Raw genomic sequence first — 17,728 nt, forward strand, 5'->3', positions numbered from 1 at the left:
TGTATAGGAAGAGCAAGACGGGCAGCTTCTTCAAAAACAAGCGATACAACTGCAACACGAACATTATTGAGTCCCAAAGGGTAACCGTGAATTTCTTTTCATTTATTTCCCTTGTATACCAAGCCTTCAGCAACAATATTTGATCGGCCAACCGTAGCCAAATAACATTCTTTTCCCTATATAAATGTCTAAGTATCATAATAAGCACACAACAGTATATTTTAATAACATATTATGTGTAAACTACAATTTACCTCTCCTAGACCAAATGTTTGACCCCGTGTTTTCTTATTTGCCTTGTTCACATGATCAAATTGAGCCAAATTACACTCTAGGCCCTACAATTGAAGTATAAATCTTAGAACCATTTTAAAATTATATATATAATGTGTAAAATACTACTTACCTCTCCTAGACCAAATGTTGCACCCTGAAATGGTGTTTGCCCCCGTGTTTTATTCTTATTTGCCTTGTTCACGCGATCTAGGCCTTACAATTGAAGTATAAATCTTAGAACCACGCAACATTATTAAAATTATATATATCACGTGTAAAGTGCTACTTGCCTATCCTAGACCAGATGTTGGCCTCGAAAATGGTGTTTGACCTTCTTGTGTTTTCTTATTTGCTTTGTTACCATGATCTGCTTTGGGCTTTGATGGAGGTTGGGTTGCCTTCCCATTTTTTTTTCAGCTATTAGTCAGGAAAATAAAATTTGTAGTTAGAAGCTAAGGTCGGAATGCATAAAATGGTTGGGTCAAACTGTTGTTGCACAAACACTAGATGCAATGATGAAGGATGCACAAATAGATGGCAGGTTACCAATAAAAAAAAAACTAAATGTACAATGGAAATATAGAAATATAGAAATATAGAATTAAAAAAAAAAAATAGTATAACTAGCCTCGTGCTTTAAAAGATTGCCTCTGTAATCTGCCGTTAAATACCATGTGAACTGAACCACGCTCATAATAATAACATAATGTACAGTTCATAAATAATTAGAAAAATTCTGCCAATTGGATGCATATCTAAGAATCTAAGATTCAAATAAAATGTTTTGAGTATTTGAGGAAAATGACAATACCTTAAACACATTCATCTCCTTGCCATTGACCAGCAACATCATAATAGTAGTCCTCATACTTCCTAAGCCACACCAGCAAGCACTTCTGATGGTGTGAGCCTTGGACAACCTGAACACGCCCAACCATGTTACTCATGTTGTTAACAATTCTTGAAATAGATCCTCTAATTGTGTCAGATGACTAGCAAAGTAGTGGCTCACTTCTAATTAGTTACGTAACTTGCTGAAGAGTAGATATTATATGGTCATAGAGCCATAAAGGTTTATTTGGGGTTTAATATGTAGCATATTCAAAGTGTCAGATTCATGGAATACCATCAAATGAAAAATATCAGCTAACACGTGCAATATATAGCCAAAATCAAGTAACTCTACCATCCAAAAAGTGATTCTTGTAATTGCAATATGGAACACAACACTAGGCACTTAGAAAAGAATAAAAACCAGATCATGGCACTAAGTAAAAGCAACAAAACAGACAAACAAACAATTCATATTATTGACATTTTCATAGAAGAATTTAATGAAAAAGACTAGAGAGTCGAGAAGCTTGATGCAGCAACAAAAAAGCCAATTTAGAAATTGAGGCAAAGTGGAAATTCTAATATAAAGAATGAAAAAGTACGCAAGGTGCATCTTAGATTCTTAAAACTGTAAACCTTAAATTTTGAATCTAAATCAACAAATCTACAGTAATTATACAAAAAACCCTCATCTGCTATATACAAAGTCATTAAAACTACCTTAACATACAATAGGCAAATTATACCCAATTACAATCGTTGGCCTACCAATTAAAAGAACAAGAACAAACTCTTTGTGTGTGTATATATATATATACAGTCCTTCTCTAAAAAGTAGCTACTTAAGTTAACTTAAAAATAAGTACGTAAGTAAAACTTCACTTAGAAAATGAATTCAACTCTAATATTTTGTGGCTATGAAGCACTCATAATAAAGATTATCTCCACAAAATTTTAACGCATTTGGAAACCTCTAACATAGATAAAAATTGTTGTTATTTTTAAAAAGAAATCTAATAGTCTAGAAATGTCGAGTTTTTGCAATCATTTTTTGTCAATGTTAGAGATTTGCAAATGAGCTGAAATTTTGTGGAGATGATCTTAATGTTAACTATATCATATCCATAAAAAAAATTAGGATTGCATTCATTTTCTAGGTGAAGTTTTTACTTACGTACTTCTTTTAAGTTAACTTAAGTAGCTACTTTTTAGAGAAATGAATTCAACCCTTATATTATGCCAAATATATAAACTACTGTTTTCAAGAAAACAGTGGCAAATGACTATAAGCCACAGTTATTAGCAGAACAATGATATATACCAATTTACAAACCGTGGCTAATGTGCTTTTATGTAGTAGTGGTTACCAACTGGCTCACAACCCGTCCTTTAGCACTAGCCAATGAGAAGCCAACACGTGGAAGCACCTCTGGTTACCATGCATTAGCTAGAGGACCAAGCCACATCAATCCTTATAAAAGCATCACCTAGGGGAAATCCTAGGTAAATGTCTCTCCCATTGCCTCCTTTTCCAAGCTCTGTGTTCCTCTTCTTGTCTCAAGCTCACCATTCCCTCCCATAGCCTAAGTTTTACATACTTTTTTTTTATGTTTGAAGCCTAAGCTTTATCTTCTCCTCCATTTTTAGTGTTTTGAACACTCCACGTCACCCCTAACTAGAGACCTTGTCCACAACTGTAGTAACTGCCAGTATGAACATTGTGTAATATATTAGATAAATAAATTGAAGTTTACCAAAAAAAAAAACAAGTTTAAAGTGTGTACATGCTTAAAATCCCACGGTAAAAGTAGGACTAGATAACTGCTAAGCAGTGGGGGCGTGAGCGGAGGGTGGAGAAGAGAGATCGAGAGATGAGTTTGTGGGTGGGAAGAGAGAGAGAGTTAGGGTTTGGTTGAGAGGGAAAGGGAGAAGGAGAGGGAAGAAACGAGAGAAAGGGAAAGAGAGAGATAGGTGAGGACAGGCAGACAGAAACCAACCAATTTAGTTTTTGTCCGCATAACACCCATTCGCTATTAATTATTATTATTTTTTTTTAAAAAAAGACTCTTTTTAAAAATTCCTTAAACATTCCCACACAATTTTATTATGGAGTATCAAACACACGTGTCAAAACAAAATGAGAAACACAGCAGTTGTACGGACATCAAATGGCTTTATGAGCTGAATTTAATAACACAAAAGTGTTTGTGCCGACCAGTCAGTGAAGTACACAAGTTGTAGTACAAGTAGTAGTAGTAGTTTTCAGACACTGCAACACTTACCTGGTCAAACTGAAAACTTTCTCTGAAAAACAGTGGACAGCTGAAACGATCAATAAAAAAGGGTGTTTATTACCTTCTCTCCTCTCTCTCGCATTTCTCAATATTAAAGCTTCAATCTTTTTGACTCTTTCAGCTCAAGGTAAAACATATATTTTTTTCCCTATATATATATATGGAATAATGCATGTTTACTTTATGTATGTATGATGTTGGTTTATTGTAAAAAGGATATATTTTTCTTGGCCGTTTGTGTGGAATGGAGTTGTTTGGATGTACAACATTGTTGTTAATTGCCCAAGTTGGAAAGCAGTACTGTTTATGGATAGTGATTGTGTTTTTAGAGTTAATGTAGGTTGGTGAGTGAATGTGTATTTCGTATGGCAAGAGCAAGATCATTCTCAGAAGGAGCCATCTTTAAGTTATTGATCAAACAAAAGAGGTCCTGTTTAACTTAAAAGTTTCTTTTCCATTTGAATTAGGGGACACCCAATACAACATCATATAACTCAAAAGCGTTGTACTTTCGCAATCCATAGTTTGTAAAACACAGCAAAAACCAGGCAGCAAAAAGATACTCAACGACGTCGTTCGAGCAATTAAGTTCTCATTGTTGATGCGCAACGTTAACTGAACTCGATTTATTATCCCCTAATCTGTCGGTATGCAGATTATCTATCAGTGATGCCCCAAATGCAATACCGATATGGAATAGAAGTAGTGGGAATGATATGATGAACTATTAAATCACTCTAGTTATGCTGAACTCAGTGAGAGCATTTGGCAAATGAGGTTCGAGCTGATTTCGTGAATGGTAGATTGGATATGGATTTACTGTGTCTCAAGATGTCCATAGTTTGGACTTTGGAGGATGATTCTTTTTAAAGCTTCTTTTGTCTTGCTTGGTATGCATGATTACACCTGAAATTGGTTTAAATGTTGATCATACATACCAATTTCAGATGAAATAAGCATTGGATTCTCACTTCCAGATGTTGATCTATCCTGCCTTGAGGAATCACAGAGGAAACCTACTATTTATCCTATTATAGTATAGGTTTTATCCTAGTATATATTTATAGTACTGAAAAAGCGGAGGGACCCATTTGAGGCACGGACGGAGCAACTGTAGTAGAACTGGTGCATGGCACACAATGACTTGTAGTAAAGGGCCCTCATATCGGCAAAACGAAGCGATACCCATGAAGTTGGTTTAAGATGCCTTGACCCGGACTAACGAAGCGATACGCATGAAGTTGGTTTAAGATGTCTTGACCAGAACTTCAATTTTTAAAGTTATATGTTTACGTTGTATTGAAATTTTCTCTTTCCTCTCTCTCGTAGCGCTTACATATTCAACCAGAGTCCTCAATTCTTCTTGTTTGCTGTCCAACTGTTTGTTCCTGTATTGGACTCAGACACGCCATCGTACTTGTGAATGAATACTCGATATCTTATATTTAAGTTTTTCGGCATGCATATGCTTCTTGCTTATGATGATAATGGTATAAGAGCTTTCATTGACATGTTTATTCATGCTGTGTTTATTTCATTCATTTTGTTTGCACTTGTGTGTATGTGTGTTTTTTATGCTTTATGTTTGTATTTCATTAGGGGCTGGTGAGGGTTTATTATCCATAGACTCATCCGTGGGCTGTTTATTTTAAATCCAAAAGTACTCGAGAAGAAGAGGAGAATGATTAATAAGGTAAACCCGGAGAATGTTATGTTGGTAGTAAAACTCTCTATTAAGAGAATGAAGGAGAAAGCAAAATGTCTGTTTGCACATAGAATCTTACTGTCTCTCTCATATGCTCACTTAGTTTGAATTATAATTTGTAACCTATGACCTATAAACCTCTTTGTATTTTTGAGAGAGCTCTCTTTTTTTTAACAGCTGACTATTCACTTCCTACTTTTTTGAAAAGAAATTTCTTCGAGTTGAATGATGTGCAGAGTGTTTAACTTGAACAGTTATTGCCATGAAAATACTTAGCATATTTGTTTTTTTGGACATTATCCTAGTTACTTCTGTGTTGCATGGTCTTGTACTGATGTGTTAATTTTTCAGGCCATAAAAAAGACCGTCTTTAGCTGAAGCAAGTCTTGTTGCACTTACCATCTGACTGATCTGCTGTAATTAGACTATATATATGGCATCCACTGGTATGGTTCCTCCAGCAGTTGGGAGGTTCAGTGGCAATGTATTGTGTGTTGATAAACTTCCTGAAGAAATCAACGAGATGAAAATCCGAGATGACAAGGTCAAAATGTTATTACATTAGAGAGGGTGCTAAAACAACTATTTTTTGTCTCCTGTACTTTATCTTTCTGTTAAAATTTTCTTGAAAGTATTTTCTGTTGTAGGAAATGGAAGCGACAGTGGTCGACGGAAATGGAACTGAAACTGGTCATATTATTGTAACGACAATTGGTGGTAGAAACGGCCAACCAAAACAGGTACATCCTTTGAACACTGTTGGATTTGTGATTACTTTCTAAGAGACATGGAACTTTAAAAATGGCAAACTAAAAGTAGAAAGAGAAGTTGGACATAAATCATCATCATCCCTGTGCATTGATAAGTAAGGTTTGAAAGAGTTGTGAGTTGACACAGTTCGACACTAGTACCGAATTGACACAATTTATCTTATCTGAGTTAGCAAAGGCATCTAGGTGTATTGATAAGTAGGGTTTGAAAGAGTTGTGAGTTGACATAGTTCGACACTAGTACCGAATTGACACAATATAATACAGGTGAGGACTGCAAAAATGTGAAAGTAGATGCTAAGTATTTTCATGGCAATAACTGTTCAAGTTAAACACTCTGCACATCTACTTTCACATTTTCGCAGTCGTCACCTGTATTATGCTGCCGGAAAATAATGCGAGTAAAGAATGGAGAAATGTTTGATGACATTTGATAATTCTTTTCTCTGAGAGATACGACATTGAAAGCTTGGTTTTGAAAGATAACATACTGGAAGAATGTTTAATGTGCTGAAACGGAAATAAAATATGGATCTTTATTTTGTCCCTTTTCATGGTATTTTCAATTGTCTTCTTTATATATTTGACCCTTTCGTAATTGATGGGGTTATAGAAATTTAAGGTCTCCATAAAATTATAAGTTGCTGAAGTGTCCATACTTGTTAGGTGAACACATTAACGGACTCTTTTTTCTCCAATTGCAGCTTGTATGCTAATTGTTATTTTTCCTGATTTTTACCCAGACGATAAGTTACATGGCCGAGCGTGTAGTTGGACATGGTTCATTTGGAATTGTATTTCAGGTGATCCATATAATCTGTTTCAAGCTATATTTATCTCTAATAGGTCAACTATTTAACCGTAAAGATATTTGATAGTGTAATCACTTAAAGAACCATAAATTTTGCTTGAAAATTTTCTAATAATATATTCAACTTAAAAAGGCATAGAAATAACATGGTAGGTGGGATGTACACTTAAAACATGTATAAAGACAATTGCGGCTATATCTTTTACTTTAGGAATGTTACTTAACAGTAGAAAATAGAAGTTCAGGTTAATCAATGCTGAAAAATTGAAAAAGGGTCATCCGAGAAACCGACCCGAATCTTACCTGCTAGCTTAGCAGGTCACTGGTCGGGTAACCCTGTTAAATTTGCGGTCGGGTTTGGATAAACTGTGTGACCACCATATTGAATGTCTAGAAGCCTAAATCTGATGATTAATATCTATCTTCGATAAAATTCTTTAAGTTAATCACATGATACTATTGCCAAATTTTGAAAAATGATATTAATGACAGCTTTCATAGTTTCATTGCATTACTGTATTGAAAGCTTTGGGAGTCTTAATTTGGTATTAACTGCAAAGTGCAAGGTGTTAACAGACAACAGTAAATTGCTGAACATACTAAGCTGTTTCTGACGTTAAACAGATCGGGAGATGTCTAGGTAAAACTGCAAGTTTAATTACAGCGCATGACAATACAACCCAGGACATGACACGAGGCAGGCTTACTCTTAAGGCTTAGACTTCGTCTCGAGAAGGTTATGGCCTTGGACTCAGTAAGATATTTGAGGCTGTACCTTCCAAGTTTAGAGCCTGACTCAAATTTTGGCTAGAGGCATAGCCTGAATTTTTTCTTAAACATGCATAGTTGTTCCACTTTGAGTGAGGCTAGCCTTCGTCTCAAGAAGGCTATAGCCTTAGTAAATACATTCGAGGATGTAGCCTCAAAGTGCATATACAAAGGCTCAAACTGTGCCTTGAGGCAGAGCCTGAGTTTTGTTTAACATTGCCTACTTCTGTCCCACTTTAATTGGTTACTTTGCAGGCGAAGTGCCTAGAAACAGGAGACACTGTAGCAATCAAGAAGGTTTTGGAGGATAAGAGATATAAGAACCGTGAGCTGCAAACAATGCGCCTTCTCGATCATCCTAACATTGTCTCTCTCAAACATTGCTTCTTTTCAACAACAGAGAAGGATGAACTCTACCTTAATTTGGTGCTTGAATACGTACCTGAGACAGTTTATCGAGTAGCAAAACACTACAGCAGGGCAAACCAACGGATGCCTCTTATATATGTCAAACTTTATACCTATCAGGTATCTGTCTTCATTATTTAATGAATTTACTATTCGGTGCTTTTCTATATAATTATGCCTTGCATTCGAGATTTTTATCATGGTATCTTATAGTAGTTGTAAATGGTGATGCTAGGAGAGCAGAAACGAAAATAATGGTGGGAAAACCAGTAATAACAAATGAAGAGAGACTAACAGTATGTATTGGAAAAGTGGTGGAGGAAAGACTTGTAGAGAGTTATATTATCTCTCTACTATAGATGTATTTATAATGCTAGGAACCAAATATGCAAACAAAGAAGGAAATTATACTACCTACTCACTTACCACATTTATAAGATACTAAGGTATGCCCGTGCCGTACGGCACTTATGAACTCGAGGCGCCTTCAGCACTATCTAACATGAACTCTATCTCCTCTACCAGCCCAATTGGTCATTATCCATAAGCCCAATAGCATCAATTGGGCCAGCCCTATATGCAGTACCATGTTAAATTTGGAGGCCCAACAGTTTATAGGTTAGCCTAGTGTTTATAAGCCCAGCCGCAATTGTTGACTTTTGAGTGATTTTTAGATAGATCACATAAATATTGATTTGGTTTAACAAAATTACACAAACCCCAAAATCACTTGGATTCGCCATGTCATATTTTGTGAGGAAGATTTGTAGCCGCCGGATGGGCCCTTCGGGCCCCACACCGTTCTATTTTGTTAGATAGATATGTGGTAGTACAATACGAAATCATTCCTAATATGCAGGATATAAAATCTTTCTTAATACCCAAAATACAATATCTTCCTAATACTAAAATACTTCTTAACACTCCCCCTCAAGTGGTAAATATACAAACTATGTATATTACAGCTTGGATTACATACTTAAGATAGCAATACTTCTTTCCATTTCATATGGAATATCTTTGGATGACGAACTCAAGAGCCGACTCATTCTGAATACTTTCCTTCATGGCTTGACTGGAACCTAAAAACTGAAACTGTCGGTTTAGGCATGATTTAAACTTGAATACTAATATGCAATGCAAACTGCAACTACAACTACAACAACAATTAGATGGTGCGCTTCTTGGTTGTTGCTCATTCCATTACTGCTACGGCTGACAAAATGCATAGTGTAAACTATATTCCGGAATTTGATGCACGCTACATGGCTGCTGCTACCAATATCACTGCTAAACTCAACAAAATGTTGCTGTAGTTAGGCAACTGCTACCTAACCAACTGAAAAATGCTTGCAACTTGATGAGAAAACACCATGTTGAGTCAATCCTGGAACTGGAGACATGATGACATTGTCTCATGCTCATATATATCTTGGAAACCCAAATACTGTGAATACCAAAATCTTTTCACATAACTTGAATACTCAGGGATCAACATACCATAAACCTGATGACAAAAACTGCACTAAGATCAAAATGCCATAACTACTACAAAAAGAAAAACTCTTTTGTCGATACTAATACTGGAAATGTTGATTCCCAACAAATACTGAATACTTTCTTTGGTTCGAAATACTAAAACTCCAAACTGATTATGGATCAATGCAAAAACAACACTATGACAACTAATACCTTAATACAAATAGCACTTAGAATTGACTATGTTTGTTTTTGTGGAAACCTTTTGTTCTTATAAACACAAAGAACTGTGCTGATTTAGCACCTGGTCCAGAAGACTTATTTGATCCTCAGATTTTTTTGGAATTTCTAAAAAATTTCTAGAAAATTTGGACGAGTTTGGAAAATTCACAAAAAGAAACAACGATTTGATTAGACTGTGAGGATCTGACTGGAGGGATTCAATCTCTGATTTTTCAAGACTGCTTTGTAGATACACGATCTACAATACAATATACTAATTGAAAATACACTCTTGTTGGGTATTCCTTTGGGAGTAGAGTAAAACTAAAACTCTAAATTACGAAAACTGGATTTTTTGTTTTTTGATAGACTCATTTTGGGGGACAGCTCTCCTAGCATTCCGTTAAATTTCACCAAATGGTTTTTATTGCCATACCTATTTCCCATATCCCAATAAGATATCCTGAGCCTTAATGGCCTGATAGCTTAACTTCCTTACGTCACTGTCACTGTCATAATGAATCTTGGATTCTGCATAATGTATCTGCCCTGCCTGGATAGTAATTAGCCTAGCCATTCTACAAATATACATACCCTTTCCCAGTTCTTAGACTCTTTACATTAGCTATTACAGTGAGTTTAAATACTGGAAGTTCTACAGTGTATGGAATAAGGCTCTAAATTTTCTGAAAGGATAATATTCTAAATTTATCTCTCAACATGCAGATGCCAGCATCCTTTCTAGATTATTAGTAACAAGATTAACTTGGTTTCAACCTATTTTTTCCTTGTTCTTTTCTTTAAGGTTCATATAAAAAGTCTTTAAACCTCAAAACCATACTAGTGGGTGCCCTAGTCCCCCGGTGCTGCCATGGTAGCTTGGCTTTAGGGCATAGGCATCCTGTATTGACTGTCAGGAAAATAATTATAAACCTGTGAACCCAATATGCTTCAGTCTTTGAATAAGTTTCTGGAATCAGGTTTGGTGGTTCAGAACTTCAGATTATAAGGAGGCCCCATTTGCTTCTGTCTGTTCTAGTTGAGATGCATAAAAGAAATACAAATATTGAAAGTTGGTATGTCTGTGAAAAAAGTTTTGTATGGGGAATATCTACACTTAAGAGTGATTTCCCAAGGTTATTTGTGGTCTTCAGAGACATCTACCTGTTCAGAATTTCATTGTTTAATGGTTGTTGCCTGACTGGTATTTAATTTTGGTTGAGCTTAGTCATAGGGTACTGGAATGCATTGATTGTTTTGTCGGGTTTGAGATTCTTTAATTTGTTTGACAGAACATAGGCTGGTTCTTACCTTTAGACTATAGTAATAATTCCTTTGGAAGGAAATGTTTTTAGTGATATTTTTTTTGATTGGCAAACCTATTTTAAATTAGATCAGTAACTCTTTGATACTGGTGTGGTTCGAGCCCCATACCTCTGGTATCATCACCCAAAGGTTTTTAGTGATTTTAAATATGATATTAATAGTTAAAAAAAAAAAAATCTTTTTATCAGTTGATGCATTCTATTATGCCGTCCATAATTATTTGCTAATATCTAAGTGGTAATGCAGATTTGTCGAGCATTAGCATATATTCATGGGGGTATTGGAGTTTGCCACAGGGACATTAAGCCACAAAATCTACTGGTTTGTGACAGAAGCTGTTGATGTCGTATAATTTCCTAGGTTATATGGACATGCCATATTTTGAAAAAAATCCGTGTCGGATACGTATCTACGTGTCCGTGTCGAACACATATCGGACACGTATTGTATGTAATTTACCTCGAATTTTGATATTTTGCCGTGTCCGACAATTTGTATCCGTGTCCAATACGGACACACCTACCCGTGTCAATGTAACCTAGATAATTTCATATTTGTTTGTTTCCCCTGTATACATAAATTATTTTTCTTAATTACCCCCCACCCCGCAATGTTGGCAGGTTAATCCTCATACTCACCAGCTCAAGCTATGTGATTTCGGAAGTGCAAAAGTGCTGGTATGATATTTGATTTTCAGTAATACGATTTCTTATTCTTACATCATTATGCCTTTGTGTTTTCTAGTTTGTTTGTGAATTAGTAAGTGTAAATGGTGATGAGAGAGTTGTAGACTTGTAGCAGTATCATAATATGGAAAACCAATAAGAAAATGTGAAAGAGAAGAAGAATGGAAAGAATGGTAGAGGGTTCTCTTATCCCTCCACTATACATCAATTTATAATACTAGTACTTGGGGTGTCAAGAAACCCAAGATGGGAACAAAAATAATACTCCTGCCACATTTATATTGTATGTGGAGATACAGTAAAATCTTTCCTCAAACACAAAATTTAATTTCATCTTTCATAATACCAATATTTCTTAACAGAAATAATTAGTCCATTATAGGATGACTATTTTATCTAAGTAGGTATATGGATTCAATTTTTTGTTCCCGTTGCAGTGAACAGTACGATTATATACGCATGTTTCACTCTAATATACACACCCACACCCCTCTAGTTTTCAGAAACTCGGGGTCTTTGAGTGATACACTATACCACTCTATTATATCATGTATTTTTATATTGGAAAATAAGAATATTGAAGTTGAGTTGTAACAGGTTAGTAAATGACAAATGGAAAAGAGTCTTGCAGAAGTCCTCTTTATAGCTTTACTCTGTTGAAGATAGATCACAATATCCCTGACTTCTAAGGATGTGGTTTGTATGTGAAACTTGTCCAACGCTAGAAAAGCGTAAAATGTGCACTGTTTCTTAGTTAATTACTGTTTTGTGGCTATTCTCTCTCTCTCTCTCTCTCTCTCTTGCTCTCTCTCCCCAAAAAAAAGAGAAATGGGAGGCAGTTTAGCATGTGCTTCCATTATATTTTCTTTGTGAAGTTTGTGGGAAACTGAGATCTTATAATAATGAAGATGGATTGGTATAGTGATTCACAGAAGTATGGTTCATCCTGGCCTGGGAGTGTCAGATTCATCATAGCCCAAAAATTGGACTAACCGAATCGGCCCTTAAAATTTACTTACCATAAAGTAAAACTGTCATTTTATTCTAGGCCATGGAGTTATATTCCCTAGAAGAAAAGGAAGTTATAATATAGACTACATTACCATACCAACCCCTAGTTGTTATGAGGCTGGTACAGTACATGTATTTTTCAAGGTATTTAACGTGAAGAGTTTTAACTGGAAGTAGAAAGTAACATACTATATAGAGGCATTAATCTTACAATTTGAATGGAAATAGTCGAAGTGTGGTACATGGTGGTGTGCCACCCTTTTAAAGAAATCCATGGACAATATATATTGTATTTATAATAAACAGATTTACCCTCGTATTTGGTAATTTGGTAGAAAAAGAGTGAATCCCAGGGCCAAGACTGTTGGATTTATATTCCATGTTATGGACCCAAACGTCTAAATTTCACTCTTATTGGATTTATCTTGGTTTGTTTTATAAGGTTATTTTGAAAACACTATTAATAAGTGATTCGTGATTATAAGCCAAAAATGAAATAAAAGTAAAAATCAAAAACAAAATAAAAAATATTGAGATTGCATTGTCAAAGTCATTTTTGGTGCACAAAGGGTCAGAGTGTTAAGATAATTCCACCCCATTTCTAGGTGTGTCCCACACTCCCACCTATGTTCTATACTTGTGCCTCCTGGTGATATTAATAGAATTTACCCTCTCTACAAGTTCAAGATTGTAGATCAATTGACAATTTGACGTTGTACAGAGCTTTGGTTACAAGAGGTCCCGGTTCAAATCTTTACAAGTGCAGTACTAACCTAAGTTTATTTCCTGTCTCTTTCCCCTGAGGTTGAGTGTTGAGATTATTCCACCCAACTCATATGTGTGTCTCCGGCCTATGTTCTATCCCGATCTTCCTCTTGATATCCATAGAGCTTGCCTTTGTAGAGCAATTGGCAATCTGACACAAAGGCACGCCTACATGTCTTAAAATAAGTGTGCTTGGTGATTTTGAGTGCAAGATGGGGTTGCCGAACTTTTTGTAAGAAGCAAGACTTAGAGGTAATAGGTGTTTCCACACTTCACTACTTTTCAGGAGCCTTTTTGTTCAATTTTTTGACCACCCCCTACCAAACAATATCATTACATCAAAATTAGTGCAAGGTAGGATGAGCCTACTAAAAGAAACAAGATGTGAAGCAAAAGAGAGTTTTTGCTATACAAAAATTATAGTTCACTCAAAAACTATTTCTCACGGAAGTGCAAGATCTCATAAATCAGGTTAATATATGCTTCCAATTGGACCCTGTGATTTCAATGTCACTGTTGCTTGTGCTGTATTCTTTTTATATCGGGATGTTAGAAAAGATGCATGTCTGTAGCACTGCATCTGCCTATGCAGTAATGCTCTTCAGGGTTGTTGTATGTATTTGTTGCTTCTCATATTTAGTAAGTGCTTTCACTATATATGAATTTCTATATAGATATTTTTTTAGTTCTTTATTTGTAATTGATAACATGTTTTGCTTTCTCCATCTATGACAGGTCAAAGGTGAACCAAACATATCATACATTTGCTCACGCTATTATCGAGCACCTGAGCTTATTTTTGGTGCGAAAGAATACACAACAGCAATTGACATATGGTCTGTGGGTTGTGTCCTTGCTGAGCTGCTTCTGGGACAGGTTCTCTCACCACTGTCTGATTGCTCTTCTAATTGCTACTTGTAAAATATGGGTCAACACTGATATACCCTTTTTTTTTTCCCTTCCTTGGTCTCTTAAATTAGCCTCTCTTTCCTGGAGAGAGTGGAGTCGATCAACTTGTGGAAATAATCAAGGTATGACTTGTAGAAGTCAATAAAATGGCGGAAAGAAAGAGAAAACCTGTTGTATAGGATTCTTTCTGTTAGTTGTCTTTGAGGTACAAAGTGTGATTAACTACTCATCTTCTTGGTTTTACAGGTACTTGGTACCCCCACACGTGAAGAAATCAAATGTATGAATCCAGATTATACGGAGTTTAAATTTCCACAAATCAAGGCTCACCCCTGGCACAAAGTGAGCATGATTCATTTACATGTGAACTTTATATTATGTCAATCTGATTGTTGGTTTTTAGTGCATATAATTGAACTTTATTTTTTGAAAAATGTTATGCAGATATTCCATAAACGCGTGCCACCAGAAGCAGTAGATCTGGTGTCGAGACTCCTTCAGTACTCTCCAAATCTTCGGTGTACTCCTGTGCGTCACTATTCTATCTTCATTGTTTCTTTCCAGATATCTGAGTTTATCAAGTTAAATTTTCTACAGTTGGTTGATTCCTTCAATTCATTTCTGATGAAATTACCTATTTTTAAATATGTTCGATGCAGTTAGATGCCTGTGTCCATCCATTTTTTGATGAACTTCGTGATCCAAACACTCGTCTCCCTAGTGGGCGTCCCTTACCACCTCTGTTCAACTTTAAACCCCAAGGTTCTCTCTGCCTATGATCGTGTGTAAAATTAATGTTAGTAATGGTATCTATCTCTCACTATCTACTGATGCTAAACACCCATTTTCTGATTGCAGAGTTGAAAGGAACGTCATTGGAGCTTCTGGCAAAACTGATTCCAGAACATGCTAGAAAGCAGTGCCCTTTCCTAGGATTCTGAACTATAGTACTTCGTTTTCTTGAGATCAAACTCAAGAATACTTTGTGAATGTCTGGAGATGTTGGGAAAGTGTAAGATAGCTGTGTAGATTGGACTCGAGAGATACACTGACCTGTGAGTGACTGTCTTGGTCCTTCGCTCAGAACCTATTGACTGATGAAAGACGATAGTTTTATCATTGTATGCAAACTTTGTATTTTCAAGTTGGAACTGGTACTACGAAGGTGCACAATGGTGGTGTTGTGATACAGCTGTAGTAGGTAAACCTTTATCGAACCTTTTCCAGCTATAGTAGGAGATTTAAGTGCACTTTTATTTGCTTGAGACATTGCTTATCTAGAGTAGTTATTTTGAAGCTTCCCTATGTTTCTCAGTAACCTTTATTGGACCTTTATCGGACCTCTATCTTAACCTTTTCCAGAAAATCATGTTAAGAATTTGCCATGACACAACTCATGGCATGCAGCAATTGCAAGATGTAGGACTTGCGTACGCAAAATGCCCATTAAAAGAGAATTCTAGCTTTCTAGAGTTTAGGACTCAGAGATAATGAGATTTGGATATATGGAGGATTGCAAATGTACCTTGCACGTTTACATAAAGAAATCACATCTATGTTTATTTTGGTAGTTTCAGATTTATTTACTTATTATATTAACTAGTTATCATTCTTTTGACAACGCTGTCAGTCTCCCTTGAAATATATATTGCTGTTTCATATGCAGCAATCAGAAAGGGATGTTGGCTATATGCTTCTTTATTATATGTGGGAAAGACTGCGATGTTCGTACTTTAGCCTTTAATTCAAAACTTTTGGGTAAATGGCCTTAGTTAAAATGGTTTCGTATGGTTGTATTCTTTTGGTAAGATGCTGAAACACTTTAAAACTAGAGCATTAACTCAACAGGCTTTCTCTTAAACGGACATGTCCGTTAACGGATGGACATGTTCGTGGGGCAGTTTATATAAAGCTTATATAGTGTCTTAATACGATTATTAACATGTTTTTAATTTACGATTATTAACATGTTTGTGGCAGTTTATATATGACACTAAATAAGTTGTGCAAGACATACCGTCTGTTTGGGTTTTTTGCACGAGATTAGGAATCTCAAACTATATCTTAGCTAATGCAAGTTTGTTTATTGTCGTAGGGGCTTGATTCAGCATGCACATCTCATGGCTGAATCAGCCAAGTTTAATTTATCGTCTGCTAGTAGTGATAGAGTTCCCATGTCGGTGAAACTCTGTTTCTATAACGTCCAGTCTCGTCTGAATAACCTTTTTGCTATCTGTTAATGCAATGTTGTTTCAAAAAAAAAGGGACATACAGTCTGTTTAAGAGAGCCTAATTAGCTCAACTCATTGTGTCATTTTTTTTTATCAGTAAAAAATTTTAATGCCTCTGAAATATATTTATTTCCTAATAAACCTTTCATCTTCCATTTCGTCCGGTTGTGCTTGTGCCAACAGTACTTAACCAAAATTCCACATTACTTAAAACTATTCGGAATTCCTAGTGTAACACTCTAGAATTGTGCTTGAAAATTGGTTAAAAACAACTTGAACAACACAATCTCCAAGGCGCTACTTTCTCTTTCCAGTTGGCCCTTGAGTGGTTAACTTACCTTCTTCATAGTTCATCTACCTCATGAGCAGGAAATATCCACAAAGCCAAGTAGTCAACGCTCCAACAGCTTGCTTGAAATTTATAATTTTTTTCTTCTTGACCTGAATTATATATAGTTAAGGTCATAGACTTTCTCTTAAACAGATATGTCAGTGGATAGCTTATATAGTGTCTTGAACACTTTTTTAATTTACATTTATTAATTTGTTTAAAGGATGACACTAGAAATTGTGCACGACACTATAGAAACTGCTCAAGACACTGTATAGTAACGGACATGTCCATTGAAGAGAGCATATACAGAAACTTAGAAATTGGGCCACAGTTGCAGGACCAGTTAGCACAACTATCAACCCATGTCATGTCTTTTATCATCCAATTTAAATTACGGCTAGTGAGCGAAGCTACTAATAAGTAATAACTTTCTCTGTTCACGACCATTCCACTCTGGCCATTCACATTTTTTCAAAATATTTTACTTGCGTTGGATAATATAAAATCCTTATGATGATATTTTTCTAGTATTATAGCTAGCTTATCTCATTACCAACCCTATGACTTTAACAAACTTGAAAAAACTAATGCTTACATAACCTAACCATTGACCTAACTTCCATCACATTCACTTTTTGTGTCATGTTTGGAGCCTAGTGTGTTTTTGTCCTTGATTTGCATGTCCAGATGCTATCATGCTAAAGGATTCTCAAGATTATTACAACTTGGATTAAGGCAGCTTCTTTCCACAAACATAATGGCATCATTATAAATAACAAAACAACTTTTCAAAATAAGTTCATGCACAAATAAAAGGTTGATATTGTTTTATAATCAAACCACACGATACAACCTCTTTTGTAGACTACCCTATTAAGGCTTTAGGCTTTTAGCTGCCA

At 35.6% G+C, this 17,728-nt stretch overlaps 1 protein-coding gene across 4 annotated transcripts; it reads left to right on the forward strand.

Moving 5' to 3' along the window:
• Nucleotides 1-3,280: 3,280 nt before the first annotated feature.
• Nucleotides 3,281-15,563, forward strand: LOC147497594 (shaggy-related protein kinase epsilon). Of its 4 annotated transcripts, XM_086560020.1 has the most exons (14): nucleotides 3,318-3,531; nucleotides 5,004-5,097; nucleotides 5,461-5,653; nucleotides 5,757-5,849; nucleotides 6,623-6,682; nucleotides 7,714-7,986; nucleotides 11,140-11,214; nucleotides 11,514-11,570; nucleotides 14,091-14,231; nucleotides 14,336-14,386; nucleotides 14,511-14,606; nucleotides 14,709-14,792; nucleotides 14,924-15,026; nucleotides 15,123-15,563. In XM_086560020.1, the coding sequence occupies exons 3-14, from the start codon at nucleotides 5,543-5,545 to the stop codon at nucleotides 15,203-15,205; spliced, it is 1,227 nt and encodes a 408-aa protein (XP_086416146.1). In that variant the 5' UTR covers nucleotides 3,318-3,531; nucleotides 5,004-5,097; nucleotides 5,461-5,542; the 3' UTR covers nucleotides 15,206-15,563. The 4 variants fall into 4 exon arrangements, with proteins under 4 accessions (XP_086416148.1, XP_086416147.1, XP_086416144.1 ...); XM_086560022.1 differs by lacking the exon at nucleotides 11,140-11,214 and having other exon boundaries at nucleotides 3,281-3,531; XM_086560018.1 differs by lacking the exon at nucleotides 5,004-5,097 and having other exon boundaries at nucleotides 3,315-3,531.
• The last annotated feature ends 2,165 nt before the right edge of the window (nucleotides 15,564-17,728 follow it).

Source organism: Coptis chinensis, chromosome 5 (assembly GCF_015680905.1).
Source record: "Coptis chinensis isolate HL-2020 chromosome 5, ASM1568090v1, whole genome shotgun sequence".
Taxonomy (NCBI): domain Eukaryota; kingdom Viridiplantae; phylum Streptophyta; class Magnoliopsida; order Ranunculales; family Ranunculaceae; genus Coptis; species Coptis chinensis.